The sequence below is a fragment of the Dipodomys merriami genome, unplaced genomic scaffold, assembly GCF_024711535.1.
Source record: "Dipodomys merriami isolate MVZ:Mamm:240054 unplaced genomic scaffold, mDipMer1.0.p SCAF_2, whole genome shotgun sequence".
In the NCBI taxonomy this organism is placed as follows: domain Eukaryota; kingdom Metazoa; phylum Chordata; class Mammalia; order Rodentia; family Heteromyidae; genus Dipodomys; species Dipodomys merriami.
The window spans coordinates 24,085,570-24,105,268 of NW_027203381.1; the positions used below are offsets into that span (position 1 = coordinate 24,085,570).

Here is a 19,699-nt window from a genome sequence, read left to right on the forward strand (position 1 = left end):
AAGGAAGGAAGGAAGGAAGGAAGGAAGGAAGGAAGGAAGGACATAAGGAGTAATCAAACAAAAACAAAATTCAAGAGCTCAGCTATACCATTTACATTAGGCAAGACCAGTACACCTCTTGAGTCTTACATATTATAGAAGAAAAAGAATATGAACACACATATTCCCAATGCAAAGGTAATGGCCAAAACTTTGCTCTAGATGGAGGTGATCAACTATAAAATTTCATAGGTAAATAATTGCAATTCTTCGCTATTCCAATAATTTTAGAATTACAGAAAGGCTAAATAAGTCTTTAAAATTATGCATACTAAACTTCTATTTTATAAGTTCAAAAATAATTTTCTGAGTTACTAATGGCTCAAACTCTGACTCCTGGGTCAGTTCTTTCTCTAATATAAAGTGCTCCCAAATGCCCTTCTTATTTTGTGAAACCTCCTTCATCTACAGCTACAAGCACATAACAAGTTCTAAAACCTCAAAAGAATGAAAAATAAAATACATTAGCCAAAATGCCAAGAAATAAAATTTTCTTCAAAGAAGGAGCAGTTCCTTAATACTGCTACAAATGGCATCAATTTTTTTCCTTAAGTAAGGTAATTACTGGCTTTGATGGTCTCTAGTCACTGGGGAACAAAAGTTAACACTAATGCAAGCTGTCAGAGCACAGCAGTTGAAGTCTCCATTCAAAGTTAAAAGTAGGAGTCTATTAGAGATAAAAGAACCTGGGAAAGTATTCAGCTCCAATTACCACAAGAAAAACAACAAAATCCTTACTCTCCTTAACTTTTATTGTATAAAATTTCAAACATTTACAAACTAATATTATAACTGAAACACACAGTATTGATAGTACATAAGCCTAATAACTATCTCTTAAAACAACAGGACTCGAGTTGCAATACTCTAAAGACTATGGATTTTTAACAATTAACAAAATTAAGAAGGCTTCTTCCCATTACCTCATTTAGCTCTGCTAATGTATGGCCTTCATTTCTAATATAAGTAGATAACAAAAAGAACAAACATGAACCCATACATCTCTTAGGGAGTTACTATTTCAATCATCAACATATTAATCATTATCAAGTTACATCTTTTCTCAACAACACGATTCAAGAGAAAAACAAGAAAATTATACTAGAACCTTATGTTTCATTAAAAAGCATTAGTTGAATTCAAACAAATGCTGTTGATACTCAAAATATAATAGGAATAACATTAGTTTCAAAGCTTCATCAAAAGTAAGATGAAGCCAGGTGCCAATGGTTCATGCCTGTAACCCTAGCTATTCAGAAAGCTGAGATCTGAGGATTGAGGTTCAAAGCTAGCCAGGGCAGGAAAGTCCATGAGACTCTTATCTCCAATAAACCACCAGAAAAGTGGCACTGTGGCTCAAGTGGTAGAGCACTAGCTTTGAGCTGAAGAGCTTAGTAGTAACACCTAGGCACAGAATACAAGCCCCACTGACAAAAACAAAAAACAACAACAACAAAAAAAGTTAGATGAATGAAGAAGAGAAGGAGAGGATGCACTCAAGAATTAAATTTAGTCTACAAAATTAAGTAAAGAAAGGAATGGGGTGGGAGGGATGGGTGAGAGTGTTGATCAAAATACATTATATTCATAAACTTTTGTTCAATGGTAACTCCTTAAGAATAATAAAAAATAATAATTAGGAAAAATTAGAATATGTGAACAGAAGTCCAAGTGATTTGAGACAATAGGAAAAAATTGAACAGTTTATTCTAACTTTATAGCTTTATATATCTTGGCTATTAAAATTCCATTTACAGCAGAATCACATCAAAGCCCTAACAAGACAATTTAACCTTATCTTCTGTATAGGTAATATTCCCCTAGCATTTGAGATGTATTATTTTTTCACACCTCAGTGACCCATAGTTTATAAATGAATTGATTCTATTAAAATGTCTACTAACAATTCAAGGTTTAGAAAAATCAAACAACAGTTGAAATCTAATCACACTGCTAAGATAAGCACTTAAGAAGACATAGAAATTCGTTGAAATTGTTCTAAAAAAGGTGAAGTATGGCTAAAACAGAGTAATAAATAGGGTGAATTTGACTGGGAAAGATGCATTTAGGGTACTGTCACAATAAAGTTCTTAGTATGCTAATAAAAAAGAATAAACCTTGCTGAAATTATTTAAAGTAGTCACTTAAATATACAGAAATAGACAGAAAAAACTTGGAGAAAGCAAAGGGAGAGGTGACATTGTCCAAAAAGAAATGTGCTCTCTACTTGACTTATGTAATGATAACTCCTCAGTACATCACCTTTATAATAAAAATTTTTAAATTAAAAATAAAGAAATATAAAGAAGGTTGGGTGATAACATATTGTTCAATATGCTTATTGGGTTACTATAACATTATTTTTTATAAAAGAGAAATACATGGAAATGCCAATAAAAACTTTGTGTTGAAGTACAAATAGCCAATGTCACGTATTATTTATAAGTAAAAACTGTATAAATAGAAGCAACAAGGTAATAAATAATTGGCATCAAGAATTCCTGTAGACTAAATTAAAATCAAACATCCTAGTAAGAATGCACAGAAAAAAAAACACACAAACCTAAGTTTTTTTGTTTTTTGTTTTTTGGGTCCAGTCATGGGGCCTGAACTCTAGGCCTGGGCTCTGTCCTTCAAATCTTCATCTCAAAGCTAGCGCTCCTACCACTTGAGCCACAGTGCCACTTCCAGCTTTTTTCTTTTTTTGCTTATGTGGTACTAAGGAATTGAACCCAGGGCCTCATGCATGCAAGGCAAGCGCTCTACCACTCAGCCACCTTCCCAGCCCCAAACCTAAGTTTTTTATATCAACAAAATTATTGAAAAAGAGCTAAATAACTTGTAATCCTACCTACTCAAGAGGCTGAGATATGAAGATCGCTGTTCATAGCCAGCCTGGGCAAGGAAGTATGTGAGATTCTTATCTCCAATTAACCATCAAAAAGTCCTGTTAGTTAAGTACATGATGAATACTTACTTGTAAAAAACATAAGCTACTCACTAGGAAACAACAGTGATCATGTTGGTAGTATTTTCATTGGTGGCTCACATCTGTAATCCTAACTACTCAGGAGTCTGAGATCTGAGGATCAAGGTTAGTAGCCTGCTCAAGCAATAAAGTCCATGAGACTCTTCTCTCCAAACCAAAATGCCAGAAGTGTAACTATGGCTCAAATGGTAGAGTTCTAGCCTTGAGCAAAAAGCTTACTGAACAATGCCCAGGCCTGGAATTCAAGTCCAGGACCAGAAAACATTTTTTAAAAATATTTATATATGTATATTAAACTTTTAATATACTTAATCCTATTTTCTATATTTTAATAAAAATATACATATATATATTTATCACAAAGTGACCGGCATTTTCAAATCTGATAAAATTCCAGACAAATGGCCAAAAAATGTGATTCTAGAATAGGCAAATTCATAGTACTAGAAAGTAAATTAGCAGTTATCAGGAGTTACAAAAAGGAATGGTGAGCAACTGTTCATGGGGATATAGTTGCTTTTAGGGTTAATAAAACTATGAAATTATACTGTGATGATGTATACAACTCTGTGAAATGTACACTTTCCAAGAGTGAATTCTATAAATTCACTCATAATATACATACTATAAAATTATTAAATTATATTTCAATAAAACTATTACTAAAAGGGTATATATTTACATTAAAATTTGACAGTTTACATAATGCTATAGACATGACTACTTACTTCAAAGTCTAATTTGATTTTCTTTACCTTGGCAAGACGGCTCATTTGATCTTCTGAGAGAGTACTGCTTGTTCTTCCAGGAGTTTTTGTAGGCTCTGATCCATCTGCTTCTACATTGGGCCAGACTTTCAAGTCATGCATTCCTTGGCGAAACATTCTTCCAAAAAAAGGATGTTTAGGGTAGAAGTAAATTAATGCAGTTTGTTGTAGGAAATTTTACATTCCTAAAAACAGTAATTCTTCTAATTCTCCACAGTCATGATTTTAGCCCCCAGTTGACTGTACAGAAACTAAGGGGGCTGGGAAGGTGGCTCAGTGGTAGAACGCTTGCCTTGCATGCATGAGGCCCTGGGTTCGATTCCTCAGCACCACATAAGCAAAAAGAAAAAAGCCGGAAGTGGCGCTGTGGCTCAAGTGGTAGAGTGTTAGCCTTGAGCTGAAGAGCTAAGGGACATAGCCCAGGCCCAGAGTTCAGGCCCCACGACCGGACCAAAAAAAAATTAAAGAAACAAACTTAGCAACTATATTCCATTTAGAAGTTTTGCTTGTGCCATTCTTTTCTCTTCTAAGTAAGCAGAACTGCTACAGAGAAGTCTTCATGTACATTAGAAGTAAAAAAATCAGTAATAGAAAACATACATCCATCACCTAACAGAATGTCACATTTACCATGACTAAATCAAAACTGGATATTTTCTATATTCAATAAATAAATAAATACTTGAGTTTGAATTTCAGCTATTCTATCTATTTATTTCAGAAGTGACCTTGGATAAATTAATGTTACTTCCCAGAACCCATTTTCTCTTGTATAAATAGGATTAATAAAGAGCATTTGTATTTCACAAGATTACCAGAAAAATTAAATAATTTCAATTACTAATCAATATTTGAATAAAAATTCAATTAAATATACTTGAATGAATATTCATTAGAATAAAATGTAAATATAAGTTACTATTATCTTTTTTCACTATACAGGTCGATTTTTCTCCTGTCTTCTTTTCCATAAGAAAGTTATTGCAGAACCAGGCACCAGTGGCTTATGCTTGTAATCCAAACTACTCAGAGGGCTGAAGTCTGAGGACTGCAGTTCAAAGCTAGCCCAGACAGTCAAGTCCATAAAACTATTATTTCCAACTAACCACAACAAAAAAAAGTAGTGGAGGTATGGCTCAAGTGGCAACATGACAGCATTGAGGGAAAAAGAAAGAGAAAGAGGCACTGAGCTTAAGCTCCAATACTGGCACAAAACCAAAACAAACAAAAAGTACATATGCCTACAAGTCAGAAATTTAGTACATGGTCAGGACTCAGCCTCAATGTGGTGACTGTTTTAGAGTGAAAGAATAGGTCACTTGGATTGTCAGAATGCCTTGGAAAGGGTACCAAGAAGATAAAGGGCAAAGGTTGAATTAAACTCAAGCAGAATTTTATATAATGATTTTTTTTTAAGTTTGGAACTGTAGAAAAGTTGTCATGTTTATCTCTATTGGAAGCTGGAAGATGGGGATGACTGCCTTTTAGCAGTTTTCATTTTATAAATATTTTTGAGTAAGGCCTTTCAAACAATATCAGTTCTACTCAAACACCATCTCTGCAGATGCTGAAAGAACACATTTTCAACTACGATGGAAACAGGTACCAGTGGGTGCCACAGAATATGAAAGCATTTCCACAAGTCCATATTTGGGATTTTTTTAAAATAAGATAGTGATACATTTTGGGTATATGAATTACTTGTTACTCTTTACAAAATTGTCTACTTAGTTGTAAAAGATAAATATAAATGTTTAATCATAATTACAATGTTCTGACTAACAAAAAACTTATTCATAGATTTGCCTGGGGTTATCAAGATTTTCATTTCATTGAGTAAAGGATGTGGCATAGGTAAGGATTCTATAAACAGACTGGAAACTATAAAGATTCCTGCATGTACATGAGGCACAGGAAGATTCAGGTCCTTCTCTATTCTAAGGTCTCTGAAGTTGACAACAAAGCAAAGTTTCTAGCAACCACATTTTAAAGTCTATCTTAGGCAGGGCACCACTGGCTCATGTCTATAGTCCTAGCTACTCAGGAGGCTCAGATCTGAGGATCCTGGTTCAAAGCCAGCCTGAGCTGGAAAGTCCATGAGACAGTTATGTTCAATTAACCACCAGAAAACCGCAAGTGGCACTGTGGTTCAAGTGGTAGAGCTGTGGCTCAAATGGTAGAGCGCTTACCTTGAGCTAAAGAGCTGAGTGACAACGCCCAGGCAGAGTTTAAGCCCCATGGCTGACCAAAAAAAAAAAACAAAAAACGTTTATCTCATAAGCCTAACTTGTAAGATATGAAGCAATAGGTTGTAGAAAAGCAAAATCCTTAATTTTATATTAAACATTTTTCAAAAAAGATACATTACAGGGGCTGGGAAGGTAGCTCACTGGTAGGTAGAGAGAGTGCTTGACTTGCATGCATGAAACCCTAGATTCAATTTTTCAGCACTGTGGCTCAATGGTAGAGAGCTAGCCTTGAGCTGAAGAGCTGAGGGACAGCGCCCAGGCCCACAGTTGAGGCCCCATGACTGACAAAAACCTATGTTTAATAAAGTTATTTCTATTCCCTTTCAAGTAGATAGATTCAACATGCAGCAGACCTCTTAAAACAGTCTCTAGGAACTACTACAATGAGGAAGTAACACTATTTTAAATCAACACCTTTAAATAAATGCACCTTTAGAAATAACAACAAGCTTCCCTTCCTTTTCTCTACCTTTTCACCCCCTAATGAACATTGTAGTGGAATTTAATTCAAAAATAAGTCTATTTGGCAGGAAGTCAGTCTACTAAATTATTTAAGTGCCTTGGGATAGATCTGGAGAAGAGATTTAAGGATAGAAGATGTGAAGGGTAGGAATCACACCAAGTGACTCCTTGACAATGAAGTGAACATATAACTTTCTTTTGACACTAATGGAACCTTGAAGAGAGTTACACAGCCTCCAGGTGGCAAGAAAGCACCATATCCACTTGGGAAATTAAGCCAGACAAGTCAGAAAAAACAGTACAACAGGCCCTCCTTCAACTCCAGCTGCTGCAGCTGCTCCAACTTACAATGCCAATCTGCTATAGCAGCAACTGACTTGACTTCAGAATTCACATTTGGAAAAGAAATATCTGCATGAAAAATCTGCCATTTACCTATGGTTCTTAGCCAATTCAAACTAATGGCCAATCTATTTTTAAGCTACTAGAAATTTCACATGCTATATATTCAAATTAAGGACAGTAAGTTATTCTAGCCTTATTCTAACATATCAGCCTTTCAATTATTAATTAGGCTCCTGAAAGAAGTTTTGCTTCACCCTGACTCACATATATAAAACAGGTATTAGCAACAGCAAGTGCTGTTAGTCCTCTGACTACCAATAGTACTAAAAGCCACTTTACAAGCTATCAAGTGCATAGCAAGACCTCTTAGGAAAAAGATGAGGGCAACTGGTACCATTTCATTGCATAAGAAATACCTGAAGAAATTATGGTCTCCAGCAATGTTTCTCTAAGTCATGATAGTTATGATGGCACATGAAGTGAGGCTTCCTACAGAGACTACCCAAAGGCTCAGGATGGTTTGTACCCCTAGATGTTTTATTCCCTGGATAGAGAAGTAGCTGGGATTCAGAGGAAAGTAGATGTCTAAAAGATGCTACAGCACCTAAATGTCCTAAAGATCATACTATTGTACCAGAATTCTGGGTGCAGCCAGGCTTGCCAACTAACTGGGTTTTCAGGCCAAGCCAGATCCCTGTTCAAAGGGCATAAAATGTACAGAAAAAATATGGAGAATTCTTGTAGAATTGTAAAAGTGATGAGTAAGTAAGTAGCTCAAGTCTGAGTCACCTGTTCAAAGAAATGTGTTCACAGAATCAGTCTTATGCTGTAATCCATTTACTTATATCTAAGATGCATTAAGGATATGAAGAAATAGCATTAACTTCCAAAAAGAAATGTACTCTTTACCTGACTCTGACATCACCTTTAGAACAATTTTCAAGATGGGGCAAAAGCAACAACATTAATTATTTTCCAGTTTTAGTTAAGAAAAGACATGACTTTCCAAGATTGAAAGCCTTAGTTAATGGCAATTTTAACTCATCTGATCATTGCAACTGCTTTTAAGGAAAGCTTTGGGGTTCAATTACTTTTTTAAATAGAGTAAGTACTACTAATTTATTTTGACAAATTTGTCCTGTAAGAGACATTCTCAGATTTATTTGAATGGGAAGTTAGAAATTTTTTCTTTTATTTGGATATATGCAGAATTACAAATAAACTGTAGCAAGGGAAGGAATAAATGTAAAAGAAAATTGAACAGAATTATACTATAAGTCACATAGACAACTATGAAAGAAGTTAAGCATAAGTCCCTCAATTTAAATACCAGCACTGGCCCAGAATAGAAAATAAAGTAAAATAATTGAGCATTTATTATTATTACTTCATTTTATAGATAAAAACTGAAATATAATATTAACTTGTTTAAAGGTACACAGATATTAAGGAAAGAAACTAGAATTTGAAGAAAAGTAATCTATTTCTACAACCTGCCTTCCTTAACACTATATTATGTACTATGTTGCCTCTCTTAGACTCAGTAGCTGGTGAAGTGAGTAAGCAGGTTACTTTCAAACAGATGGGAAAAAAAATAGCTTATGTTATAAACAGTTTTGGGATTTATATATTTATATGCCATATGTTTTTTGTTTTAAGCTGATTAGTAATGACACTCACAAAATTAATTCTATACTAATCAATATGAAATGTAAAGGAAAAAAAGCATCACAGAAGCAATCCTTTAAATAAATAACTTGAACAGGAAGGACTTACTAAGTTCAAATTTACAGGCAAAAAGAAAAACCCTGGTATATTCAACACAGTATTTTAAGACCCAAAACCTAAGACTCCTTATATAGCAACAAGAAAATTACCACCCAATAAAGGCAGGAATGGTGTGGTATGTGAATTGTATCACTATAAAAAGGAGGCTACTTGTAGATGCACAATCACAATCATCAAGAAATGTATGGAGCTAGATCTAAAATACACTAGGACATGACAAATTATACAATACTCTAAACATTTACACACAGTGAGACCAAAGTATACTCTTGAAGTAGGAACAGAAAGGCAGAATTCCTATGTGTACCTGATCATACATTTCAGGAAATGGAAACAAGAGGTTTCTTGTTTTTTGCTGCTTTTGTTTTCTTTTTGTACTATTCATTCGTTTATGTCTTTGAGAGGGGGTAAGAAAGGAGGGGGAAAAGGAAGTGGCACTGTGGCTCAAGTGTTAGAGCACTCGCCTTGAGCTGAAGAGTGTAGGGACAGTGCCCAAGCCCAGAGTTCAAGCCCCACGACCAACAAAAAAAAAAAAGAAAAACCTTTGAGCCGGGCAATGGTGGCTCACGCCTGTAATCCTAGTTACTCAGGAGGCTGAGATCAGAGGATCGCGGTTCAAAGCCAGCCCAGGCAGGAGAGACGGTGAGACCGTGAGACTATCTCCAATAAACCACCAGAAAACCGGAAGTGGCGCTGTAGCTCAAGTGGTAGAGCACTCGCCTTGAGCTGAAGAGCTGAGGAACACCGCCCAGGCCCAGAGCTCAAGCCCCACGACCGACCGAAAAAAAAAAAAAAAAAAAAAAAGAAAGAAAGAAAGAAAGGAGGGGGACAGAAATGAAGGAACAAAGGGTGAACAAATGCAACAGTGGTACTCACCAGATGCTATGTTGAAATTGAACTATAAAACTTGTGGAAAAAAACTAAGAGACCAGGGGTGACACTGTCCAAAAACAAATGTGCTCTTTCCCTGACTAATGTAACTGTAACCCCTATGTACATCTCTTTTATAAAAACAACAAAAAAGTCATTTAAAAAACATATCAAAACGACTCATTTGAAAAGTTAATTTTGTAATATAATCATTACCACCTTTAGGATATGCAAATATCAAATTTAGTGACAAAAGTGACCAAATCCTTTCAAAACATGGGGGGTGGTGATGAAATCCTATAAATTGAAATGTTTTATACATGGAGAGCCAGATAGCATAAACAACAAAGAGCCTGAAAGCCATATAAAATTCACAGACTACATAAATAGAAAGCTCACCCATATTTTCCAAAGAGTGAAACCGTTGTTCCTCCCACAGGAACTGCTTTTCCTGGTCCATACACATCCCATATGGTCAAGGCTACTTGGGCATTCCTGGGTAGGTCAGGGTATTTCACAGGCAGTTTTAACCATTCATTCCAACTATAAAAACAGTCAATAAAACATATGCATATAACTTCTTTTTTCACAGTTTTAGAATATTTGTTGTTTTTTTTTTTGGGGGGGGGGGGGTAAAGTCGTGGGGCCTGAACTCTGGGCCTGGGCACTGTCCCTCAGCTCTTCAGCTCAAGGCTAGCACTCTACCACTTGAGCCACAGCACCACTTCGGCTTTTTTCTTTTTGCTTATGTGGTGCTGAGGAATCAGACGCAGGGCCTCAGGCATGCAAGGCAAGCGCTCTACCACTGAGCCATCTTCCCAGCCCAGAATATTTGTTTTAAACAAGTATTTATAAAGAACAATGGCTGCCTGCAATTTTTAGCCCTTTTTGTTGGTGGTGGTGGTAGGGCTTGAATTCTGGCCCTGGGCACTGAGCTCTTCAGCTCAAGGCAAGCACTCTACCACTTCCAGTTTTCTGGTGGTTAGTTGGAGATAAGAGTCTCATGGACTTTCCTTCCCAGGCTAGCTTTGAACCAGGATCCTCAGATTGCAGCCTCCTGAGTAGCTAGGATTATAGGCATGAGCCACTGGTGCCCAGCACCCATTTATCTTGGAAGGGTAATTTGTGCTTGATAAGTTGGTAAAGAAAAAAAAAATCACAACTTCCTAAAACTGAAGAGCAGATCACATAAAATCTATAAATGTCTTTTATTTTTAACCTATCCTTAAGTTACTTAACCAAAAGAAGGTATTTTGCACAACCTATTTTCTGTCTTAGACCTATTAATTTCAAAAAGCCATTTTTGTTTACTTTAAAGTTCTATTTATTGAGTAGCTTCATACTTTCAGAAAATATAAACTTAGGCACCAATGGCTCACACACAGTAATCCTAACTATCATAAGGCTAAGATTTGAAGGATCACAGTTCAAAACAGCTCAGACACAAAAGTCCAGAAGATTCCATCTTCAAAAGCAACAAACAGCAGGACTAGGGTGCAATTCAAGTGGTGAGTGTCAGTTCAATAACCAAGTCAAGTAAAACTGCAAAGTTCTGGGCTCAAAGCCCAGTACAAGCAAATGACCTAATTTTACATTTTCACCCTCTTAGAAATCATGCATGGAATATTTTATATCCTTGCAAATACATAATTAAGTGGTAAAGACTTAGATGTTGATTATTCTCTCTACTCTTGTAGTTGGAATGTTCTGGAACAAAAAAAGTAATTATAATGAAATTATACTACTAAAGTAGAAGGGGGCATGCATGTGTGCGTGCGTGTGTGTGTGTGTGTGTGTGTGTGTGTGTGTGTGTGTGTTTGCCAGTCCAGGGACTTGAACTAGAACCTGAATGCTGTTCCCAAGCTTCTGAGCTTGCACTTTACCATTTAAGCCACGAGTCTATTTCTAGCTTTTGCTGGCTAATTAAAGATAAGAGTATCATCCTGCCAAGCTGGCTTTGAACTGTGGTACCAGATTCTCATTAGCCTAGGACTATAGGCATGAGCCACCAGTGCCCATCTTAAAATATTAGATTTTTATGTAGCCAGATCACCAAATCTGGGGCTTCTTTTATCTCTGAAAAACTTTTCCTGGCCTCTCAGGGCACTTCCTGGCCTCTCAGGGCTGTCCATATAGTATATCCTTCATGACTTTTATGAACAATGTGAGCAAAAGTTCCTCTTAAGCAGCATAATATATACATAGATAGATATATAGATATATGGCTCAAAGACTACCAAAATGCTGAATAAAACATACTGGATGAGTATTGGAAATCTTCTACAATTTCAATTTAGTAAGAAATATCAAAAGGCCAGTGGTTGGGAATATGACTTAGTGGTAGAGTGCTTGCCTAGCATGCATGAAGCCTTCAGTTTGATTCCTCAGTACAACAGAAACAGAAAAGGCCGGAAGTGGCGCTGTGGCTCAAGTGGTAGAGCATTACTCTTGAGTACAAAGAGGCTCAGGAGAACATCCATGCCATGAGTTCAAGTCCAGGATCAGCAAAAAAAGGAAAGAAAAGAAAAAAGGTTAAAGGACCAGAATATTGTTCTGAGGTGGAAAAAAAAAAGGAACTATGCATCTTAACATGTTTTGCTAATGTACTATGATGAATGAGCCATGAATCTACAGAAGAAAAAAAGTTTCTTATGGAAGACAATTAGAAATCCTATCTGAAGAGACAAAAGCTCTACTTTCAGAGACTGGCTTTCCAAACCCCAGGCTGTACATTTGAGACCATGTAAAAGGTACTTTACATGTGCCTTTGATTTGATTCATGTTGTAAATCAGTAAAATACATATCAAAATGTCAATAAGTTGAATATACATATTCCCTTCTACTTCAATTGCAAGTATAATACCCTAAGTATGTTACTGCTTTAAACTAATCAATGTCTGTGGGGGTTGGGGGGATGTAAATTAGAATATACAACATACATATGCAGTAAAGTCAGAATGATCTCTCCCTTCGTATAACTAATGTATTCTGATAAAAACTAAACTTGGGGCTGGGAAGGTGGCTCAGTGGTAGAGCACTTGCCTTGCATGCATGAGGCCCTGGGTTCGATTCCTCAGCACCACTTAAGCAAGAAGAAAAAAGCCGGAAGTGGCTCTGTGACTCAAGCAGTAGAGCACTAGCCTTGAGCTGAAGAGCTGAGGGACAGCGCCCAGGCCCAGAGTTCAGGCCCCACGACCGGACCCAAAAAAAAAAAAACAAAAAACTAAACTTACCAATGTCTGAACACATAAAATTAAAAAAATGTCTTTGTCATCTTTACCAAATTATTCCTATAATTAGCAACTGCAACATCCAGAATGGAAGAATACTCTGTAATCAACCATAGGAATGGAGATAAAAAAAAGCAAACTTACTTCCATCTTGTACTAAATGCCTTGTAAGATGTTCTCACTGGTAAGGCCAAAGGTTTCCCTTCTGCAAAAACTTGACAAGTAACATAAAGATCAGAGCATGTCTCCTGATACAGCCCTGAAAACTTCAACATTGGGTCTTCTAGGACAGCTTTATAACTCTTTTGTTCTCTCTTCCCTTCCAAGCTTCCACTGAAAACACAAGAAAAAGGTTTGACATGTTTTCAATACTTATGCAACAATAAATACTAAGAAAAGGTTATGGCTGTCAAAGTAACTTTATACTACCTAAAGAACATTTTCTGAAATATAAAATGAAAATCACTTTTACATATAAAGGTGTCTTATAACCTTAACATGTCCAAGATTATTCTGTCTTCAGCAACATATCTGTCTGTTTTAGATATCTTAATCTTAGACTGCCTCTGGCTCTTAATCCATTTCAGGAAATGAACGGTTTTCCAGGTTTTGGTTTCATTTTATTCATTGCAAATTGATCACTTATTCATTGATTCTTTCATGAAATATTTAATGTAGTAGACATATGGGTCCAGAAATAAGGGTACACGATCAGTAATACAGCATTAAAAGAAAATACTAAGTTACTGCTTCTTGGGAGAAAAACTTACTTTTAACTAAATATTATCTTGTATTCTGTCCTTCTTTTTCTATGTATATGTACTATTTGCTCATTTCTTAAAATTATAAAACATAGTGCTATAAATCATGAGAGATATGTACAGGACATGTGAAATAAAATTGAACATATTTCTTTAATAAAGAGGTAGAAACATTTCTTGGACATCAAGATTAATTCACTTTAACAGGCATGTTATATACTCTTTCTTCATTTTTACCATGTTCTCATTTTGTAAATGAGGAAACAAATTCAGATATCAAAGTCACTATCTGAGGTCAAAGTAATAGAAATGAGAATACAAACTAGAGAAGGCCAAAGGCAATATTCTTGATAAGTAAAAGTTTCAGGAGCCCTTAATCTAGCTTCAGACAGGGACCTTATATCCCAGATGCCTAAAATGAGCCTGAACAATAAATAGGAGATAGTCACACACACAAAAACAAACAAACAAACAAAAACAGCAAATCATTCCACAGATAAACCATATGCAATCTGTTTCTCCAGGTTGAACCTGGAGAAAACCACCATGTAGGACTCCACAGAATTCTGACCAGCAAAAAGACTCTCACAAGATGTGGTTCTCAACTTTGGGCATCCTCAGCCGCCAAAGAAGGCCCTGGTCAATTATGACACTATGAAAATGCCACACCAAAATTCCTCTGCCTGCAAGAGTAACTTTTCCCAGCTGTTCAACTGTTTCTGATCACAGTTTTGAGGTGATCATCTCTGGAAATCTTCCACTATGTGCCACTGTTTGACTGATACAAAACAAAGTTAAACATCTGTTAACTGAAGGTGAGTGCTGATGGCTTAAGCTATTAATCATAGGTAATCAGAAGGCTGAGATCAGGATCATAGTTTGAAACCAACAGGGCAGACAACTACAAGACATATTTCCAAGTAAGCAGCAAAAGCTGGAAACAGAGGTGTGGCTCAAGTGATAGATAGCCTTTCTTTATCCAAAATGCTAAAGAATAAGCAAGAGCTCAAGGTCTTGAGTTTGATCCTGAGTACAAGAAACACACACAAATGAGACTAAAAATGACAAGAGTTTCCATCAATAGAAAAAGAATAGAATACAATTGGAACAACAGAATAGAAAGTTTTAGCAGATAGATTCAACAACTTGGTGAGTAACTGAAAGAAGGATGTCATTATGACTGTTTTCTGTCTTTAAATATATATATATGTATATATATACATATATATGCGTATACACACACACACACACACACACACACACACACACACACGAGCTGGGCACCACTAGCATGAATCCTAGCTACTTAGGAGGCTGAGATCTGAGGATTGAAGTTCAAAGCCAGCCTGGGCAGGAAAGTCCTGACACTCTTATCTCCAATTAACCACTAGAAAATCGGAGGTGGTGCTGGCTCAAAGTTGGTAGAGCACTATCCTTGAGCTAAAGAGCTTAGGGACAGCGCCCAAGCCCAGAGATCAAGCCCCACAACTCCCCCCCCCCCCAAATATGAGTCAGGAGCCTCTTTTATTCCTAGCTACTCGGAAAATGAGATCTCCTTAAAGGTCAAGGTCCAAAGCCAGTCTAGGCAGATACATCTGTGAGACTCTTACCTACAATTTTAAAAGCTAGAATTGGAGCTCTTTTAAGATTACTCCTGTTCCTCATTAATATATCAATTCCATTATTCTCATTTCCAGATATCATGCTCTTGACTTTTACTTTAAACATGGTGCCCCAAGGTATTTTCCTGCTGGACTGTTTTTTTTTTTTTTTTTCTTATTTACTTGATCCTTTTACAACGGAGGATATCCTGTCATTCCCTCTCCACTTCTCCGCCAGAACACTGTCAAAGCATGCCTCTACTGTGTCCCAAGCTGTAAACACTACACCCACGTGCTGATCCACAACTACCCGTGCCTACTTTTTTCTATAATCTGCGGTCTCCATTCTGCCGCCTGTTCTAAAATAAAGATCCCTCACTTATTACCGGCCAGAAAATGACTTTAGTAAAACCTGACTTCGTGCATAAAATGAGTTCGTTATAAGCTCTCAAAAGACTGAACCCCAAAGGTTCTCGGTATTTTTCAACGGCGTGTAACTTAAAAGGCTTACACTGTAGCCATCGTTGTGCTCGCAGGGCAAGTGCTCAAACTTTCTGTGCCCACGGCCCGCTCGGCTGCCCCCATCCGGGTCTCCACCTTCCCTGACCCGTCCCACCGGGACAGACCCCTGTCAGCCCGTCCCAACCGCCCAGCAACCCCACTCCTGATTCCAAGCGGTCTCTTACATCTTCAGCTGCACGTTGATATCCAGGTCACAACTGTAGATGTAGTGAAACTTCTCCCCTTCCCCCATGGCCACCACCGTAAAAGCAGAATCTCCAAAGTTAAACCTAAGCACGGAAAAGCCGCCGGGAATTAACCTGTGGTGAGTAGCTACACCGGCGCTTCCGGTTCTGTCGCTCTGCTGTACCGCGACCAATCACTGCCCATAACGAAAGCAAAATGCGCCGGAAATCTCCGCCCTAGAGAAGCTGCTGCACATGCGCAAACTTCCTCCACCATCTTCCTTAAGGGCAAACAGAACGCTGGAAATACCTCCCGTAAGGTTACATTCCAATCTTCCTGTCTGCGTTGTTTTGTTTTGTTCCTTGTTATCCGGGTGTTTTAGATAAGTCATTTGTGCTTGTGCTGTACCTAGCAACAATCTGAAAAGAATTTCGATTCAAAAGTACTTGTAACACTTGTTTGGGGCAAAAATTCGAATTCTTCTAAGTTTAAATTTCAATAGCCATTACAAAAACATCGTATAATTAGTATACTATGTACTAGTATTTATATTAGTATAAAGTATGCTATTTATACAACTATTTATGCTAATATAGGGTATAAAATGATTGACAATATGCTAATTTTAGTGGACTTTTTGTTTTACATTAGGAAAAGGACTAGACAAAGAGGAAGGGAATCTGGGTATAATTTCCGGCATTAGCAATATTTAAACTATTTAGAAGAAAGTATTTCAGTGCTAATTCACTAGATATATTCAGATTTAATAAGGCTCTCAAGACCCAATATTACTTAGAACCTATAAACTTCCAGTATACAGAAAGTATACAGGCCAAGAAATCTGCACCCACTGAATGCCTAAATGTTTCTGATTATAATGTTCAATATAATCTAAAATTGTAAGATTTATTCTTACTAGGTTAAAACTGAAAACAAGAAAATATGTGCCATATAATTTTGTTTCTCTCGAGTCTAATACATGCTAATAAAATTACTATTGTTTGTAAATGTTGATACTCAAAAGTCCCATATTCTGTATATTTACCTTCTTTTTTCTATGTATATTATTTATTTACTTTTTTTTTACTTCTAAGTGCAATAAAATAAATTGTTGAGGACTTTAAAAAATAGGCTAAAAGGTACTTTGTTACTTAAACTGGAATTAAAAATGGTGAACATACAGTATTTTTCCCCAAATTAAACTCTCAAAAATATTTGTTAAACCAAGAAAATGATACAGACAGATGAAGGAAAACAGAATAATCCTCTTCCTATAAACTAAGGTTTGAGCAAACAAAAAGTAAGGTGTAAGCTGGGTGAGTTATACATTGGTCCATCAGTACAATTCCTAATCTTACACAATGATTTTAACTGGGTAAAATGAGTGAAGCCTGCCAAAAACCCAAGTAACCTTCAACATTTTCTTACCAGATATCCCTTTTTCCTCTTCTTCTTTTTAATCTTTTTGTGCTGATCCTGGGACTTGAATTCAGGGCAGGGATGCTGTCCTGAGTTTTTTGCTTAAGGCTGGCACTCTACCACTTGAGCTATACAACCACTTCTGGCATTTTGGGTGGTCAATAGGAGATAGGAGTTACTTGGACTCTCCTGCTCAAGCTGGGCTTAACCCTGGATCCTCAGATGTCAGCCTCCTAAGTTGCTAGGATTTCAGATGTGAGCCACCAAAGCCAAAGGAAGCCAGACTTCCTTTCATTCTTTTGGCATATATCTATTCAAGAAAAGCCACGGGCTGGGAATGTTGCTTCGTGTTAGAATGCTTGCTTACCATTCAATTCCTCAATACCACATAAACAGAAAAAGCCAGAATTGGCGCTGTGGCTCAATTGGTGTATTGCTAGTCTTGAGCAAAAGAAGCTCACAGACAGTGCCTAGGCCCCAAGTTCAAACCCCAGGACTAGCAAAAAAGGAGTGAGGAGGAAGAGGAGGAGGGAGAGTCAGAGGAGGAGGAGGAGGAGAAGGTTGCCTGGTGCACTCATTCATTTTTTAATTTTTTATTTGTCGGTCATGGGGCTTGAGCTCTGAGCCTGGGCACTATCCCTCAGCTCTTCAACTCAAGGCGAGGGCTCTACCACTGAGCCACAGCGCCACTTCTGGTTTTCTGTTGCTTTACTGGAGCTAGGAGTCTCTCCGACTTTCCTGCCTGCGCTGGCTTTGAACCGCAATCCTCAGATCTCAGCCTCCTGAATAGCTAGGATTACCGGTGTGAGCCACCAACGTCTGTCTTGATGCACTCATTTTTAATTGTGATCAAACAAGCAATGCTCTGCCTTCTTTTTTTCACCTCTCACACTATAAAAAGTGTCTTTGATACAGTCTGTTTAGAGGGCTTTCTTTTGCATTTTATGTCTTTTGTGAAAGCTTAATTGTCTAAAATGACCTCTTAGTGAAATACTGAGGTGTTGTTTCTAAGTGTAACAAGGTTGTGATTTGCCTTAGGGAGAAAATATTTCTGTTAGATAATCTTCCTTCAGGCATGAGTTACAGTGCTGTTGGACACAACTTCGATATCACTTAATTAAAAATATCTATCAAACAACTTGTCATTAAATAGATACATGCAATAAGCAAGGTTATATATTTATTGGTTAATGAAAGTGTTGTGACCAATGATTTGCAGGAATCTTGCCCTGTATTGCCCCAAGAAACAGTGTTTCCCTATTTGATAATATGGTGTTTACAAATACTTGATTGTACCTAACTTTTACAAGCAACCACAATCCTCCTTAATTAGCCATGATAATTCTTCATTTTGTGGCATATGCAATTAATTCTTGAATGCATTCTCATCCATTTCCCCGTTCATTCCTCTGCCTCTCCCTCCCTAGGCACCCTCCTTGCATATACTTCTTTCCTAGCACTGATTTTGTTAGGCTTTGACCTAGTCTTCATAACAAATTATACTACTTGAGCTCTACATAGGGTCTATTGTACTTCAGTTAATTCACTTGTAACCACTTGCAGGCCACCCACTGTGTCTAATAGATTCTTACAGGTACATCCTATCTACCAAGAATGGAAGAAACCATGGAACTTTACAGAAATCAAAGTACTTTCCTGATCTCCTAAAATTACAACTGACCTTACAGTAACTTATCTAGTAGATAAGGTGAACTGCTTTTGAAGGGAAGTAAAGGAGAAGTGATAGGAGGCAAGCTGGCAACCAAATAAATTATCTAATCTACTCCATAGTCCTTAATTGGACTGTGTAACAAGAAAAGAGGGGAAAAAAAGTAGCCTCTATTTGAAAGGGTCACAGTTGTCCTCAGGAGATAGACACGAGGCACAAATGAATACCAACTCAAAAAATGAGATTGAGATTTCCATTCTGATTTCAGAACACAGTCCCAGAAAGCCCAGTGAAAGGACTGAGAAGGTGAATGAAGGGGACTGAGAGAGATTGGAGATGGTGTGGCCAAGAGGGAAAAAGCAGTTAGGTGAAGATGGATTCCCTCTACTTCTAGTATGCTAGTTCATGGCTGAGAACTGTCACAAAACTCATAAATAGAAGAAAGTCATTTTGTATTAAAATACATGGCTATGTAAAACATTCCCTTAACTTTACCTTATTTCTTTATAAAGAAATAAAAGCCTGAAGAAACAGTTGAACTTGGATATATTTAGACTTGTTTTGATAGAGAATGGACCTCCAGAGGGAATTTTAAATAGACCGACCTTTTGTCATAGAGAGAGTTGAGATAAAGTTCTTTTTCTGTGTGGAAGGATATTTCTTTTCTTTTTTTGGGGGGGGGGGATCCGGTTGTGGGGCCTGAACTCTGGGCCTGGGCGCTGTCCCTCAGCTCTTCAGCTCAAGGCTAGCGCTCTACCACTTGAGCCACAACGCCACTTCCAGCTTTTTTCTTTTTGCTTATGTGGTGCTGAGGAATTGAAC

The 19,699-nt window shown here is 37.2% G+C and overlaps 1 protein-coding gene across 2 annotated transcripts in view; it reads right to left on the reverse strand.

The window, feature by feature from the left end:
* Pik3c3 (phosphatidylinositol 3-kinase catalytic subunit type 3) overlaps positions 1-15,947 on the reverse strand; it is a 110,218-nt gene extending 94,271 nt beyond the window's left edge. The window contains exons 1-4 of one of the 2 annotated variants that reach the window (XM_070029250.1): positions 15,789-15,947; positions 12,885-13,073; positions 9,909-10,052; positions 3,784-3,913 (exon numbers count right to left, since the gene is read on the reverse strand). In XM_070029250.1, the coding sequence (XP_069885351.1) occupies positions 3,784-3,913; positions 9,909-10,052; positions 12,885-13,073; positions 15,789-15,856 (531 nt within the window). In that variant the 5' untranslated portion in view covers positions 15,857-15,947. Of the gene's footprint in view, positions 1-3,756; positions 3,914-9,908; positions 10,053-12,884; positions 13,074-15,788 lie in introns of both variants that reach the window. The other variant, XM_070029249.1, reaches the window with a different exon arrangement.
* Positions 15,948-19,699: the final 3,752 nt, after the last annotated feature.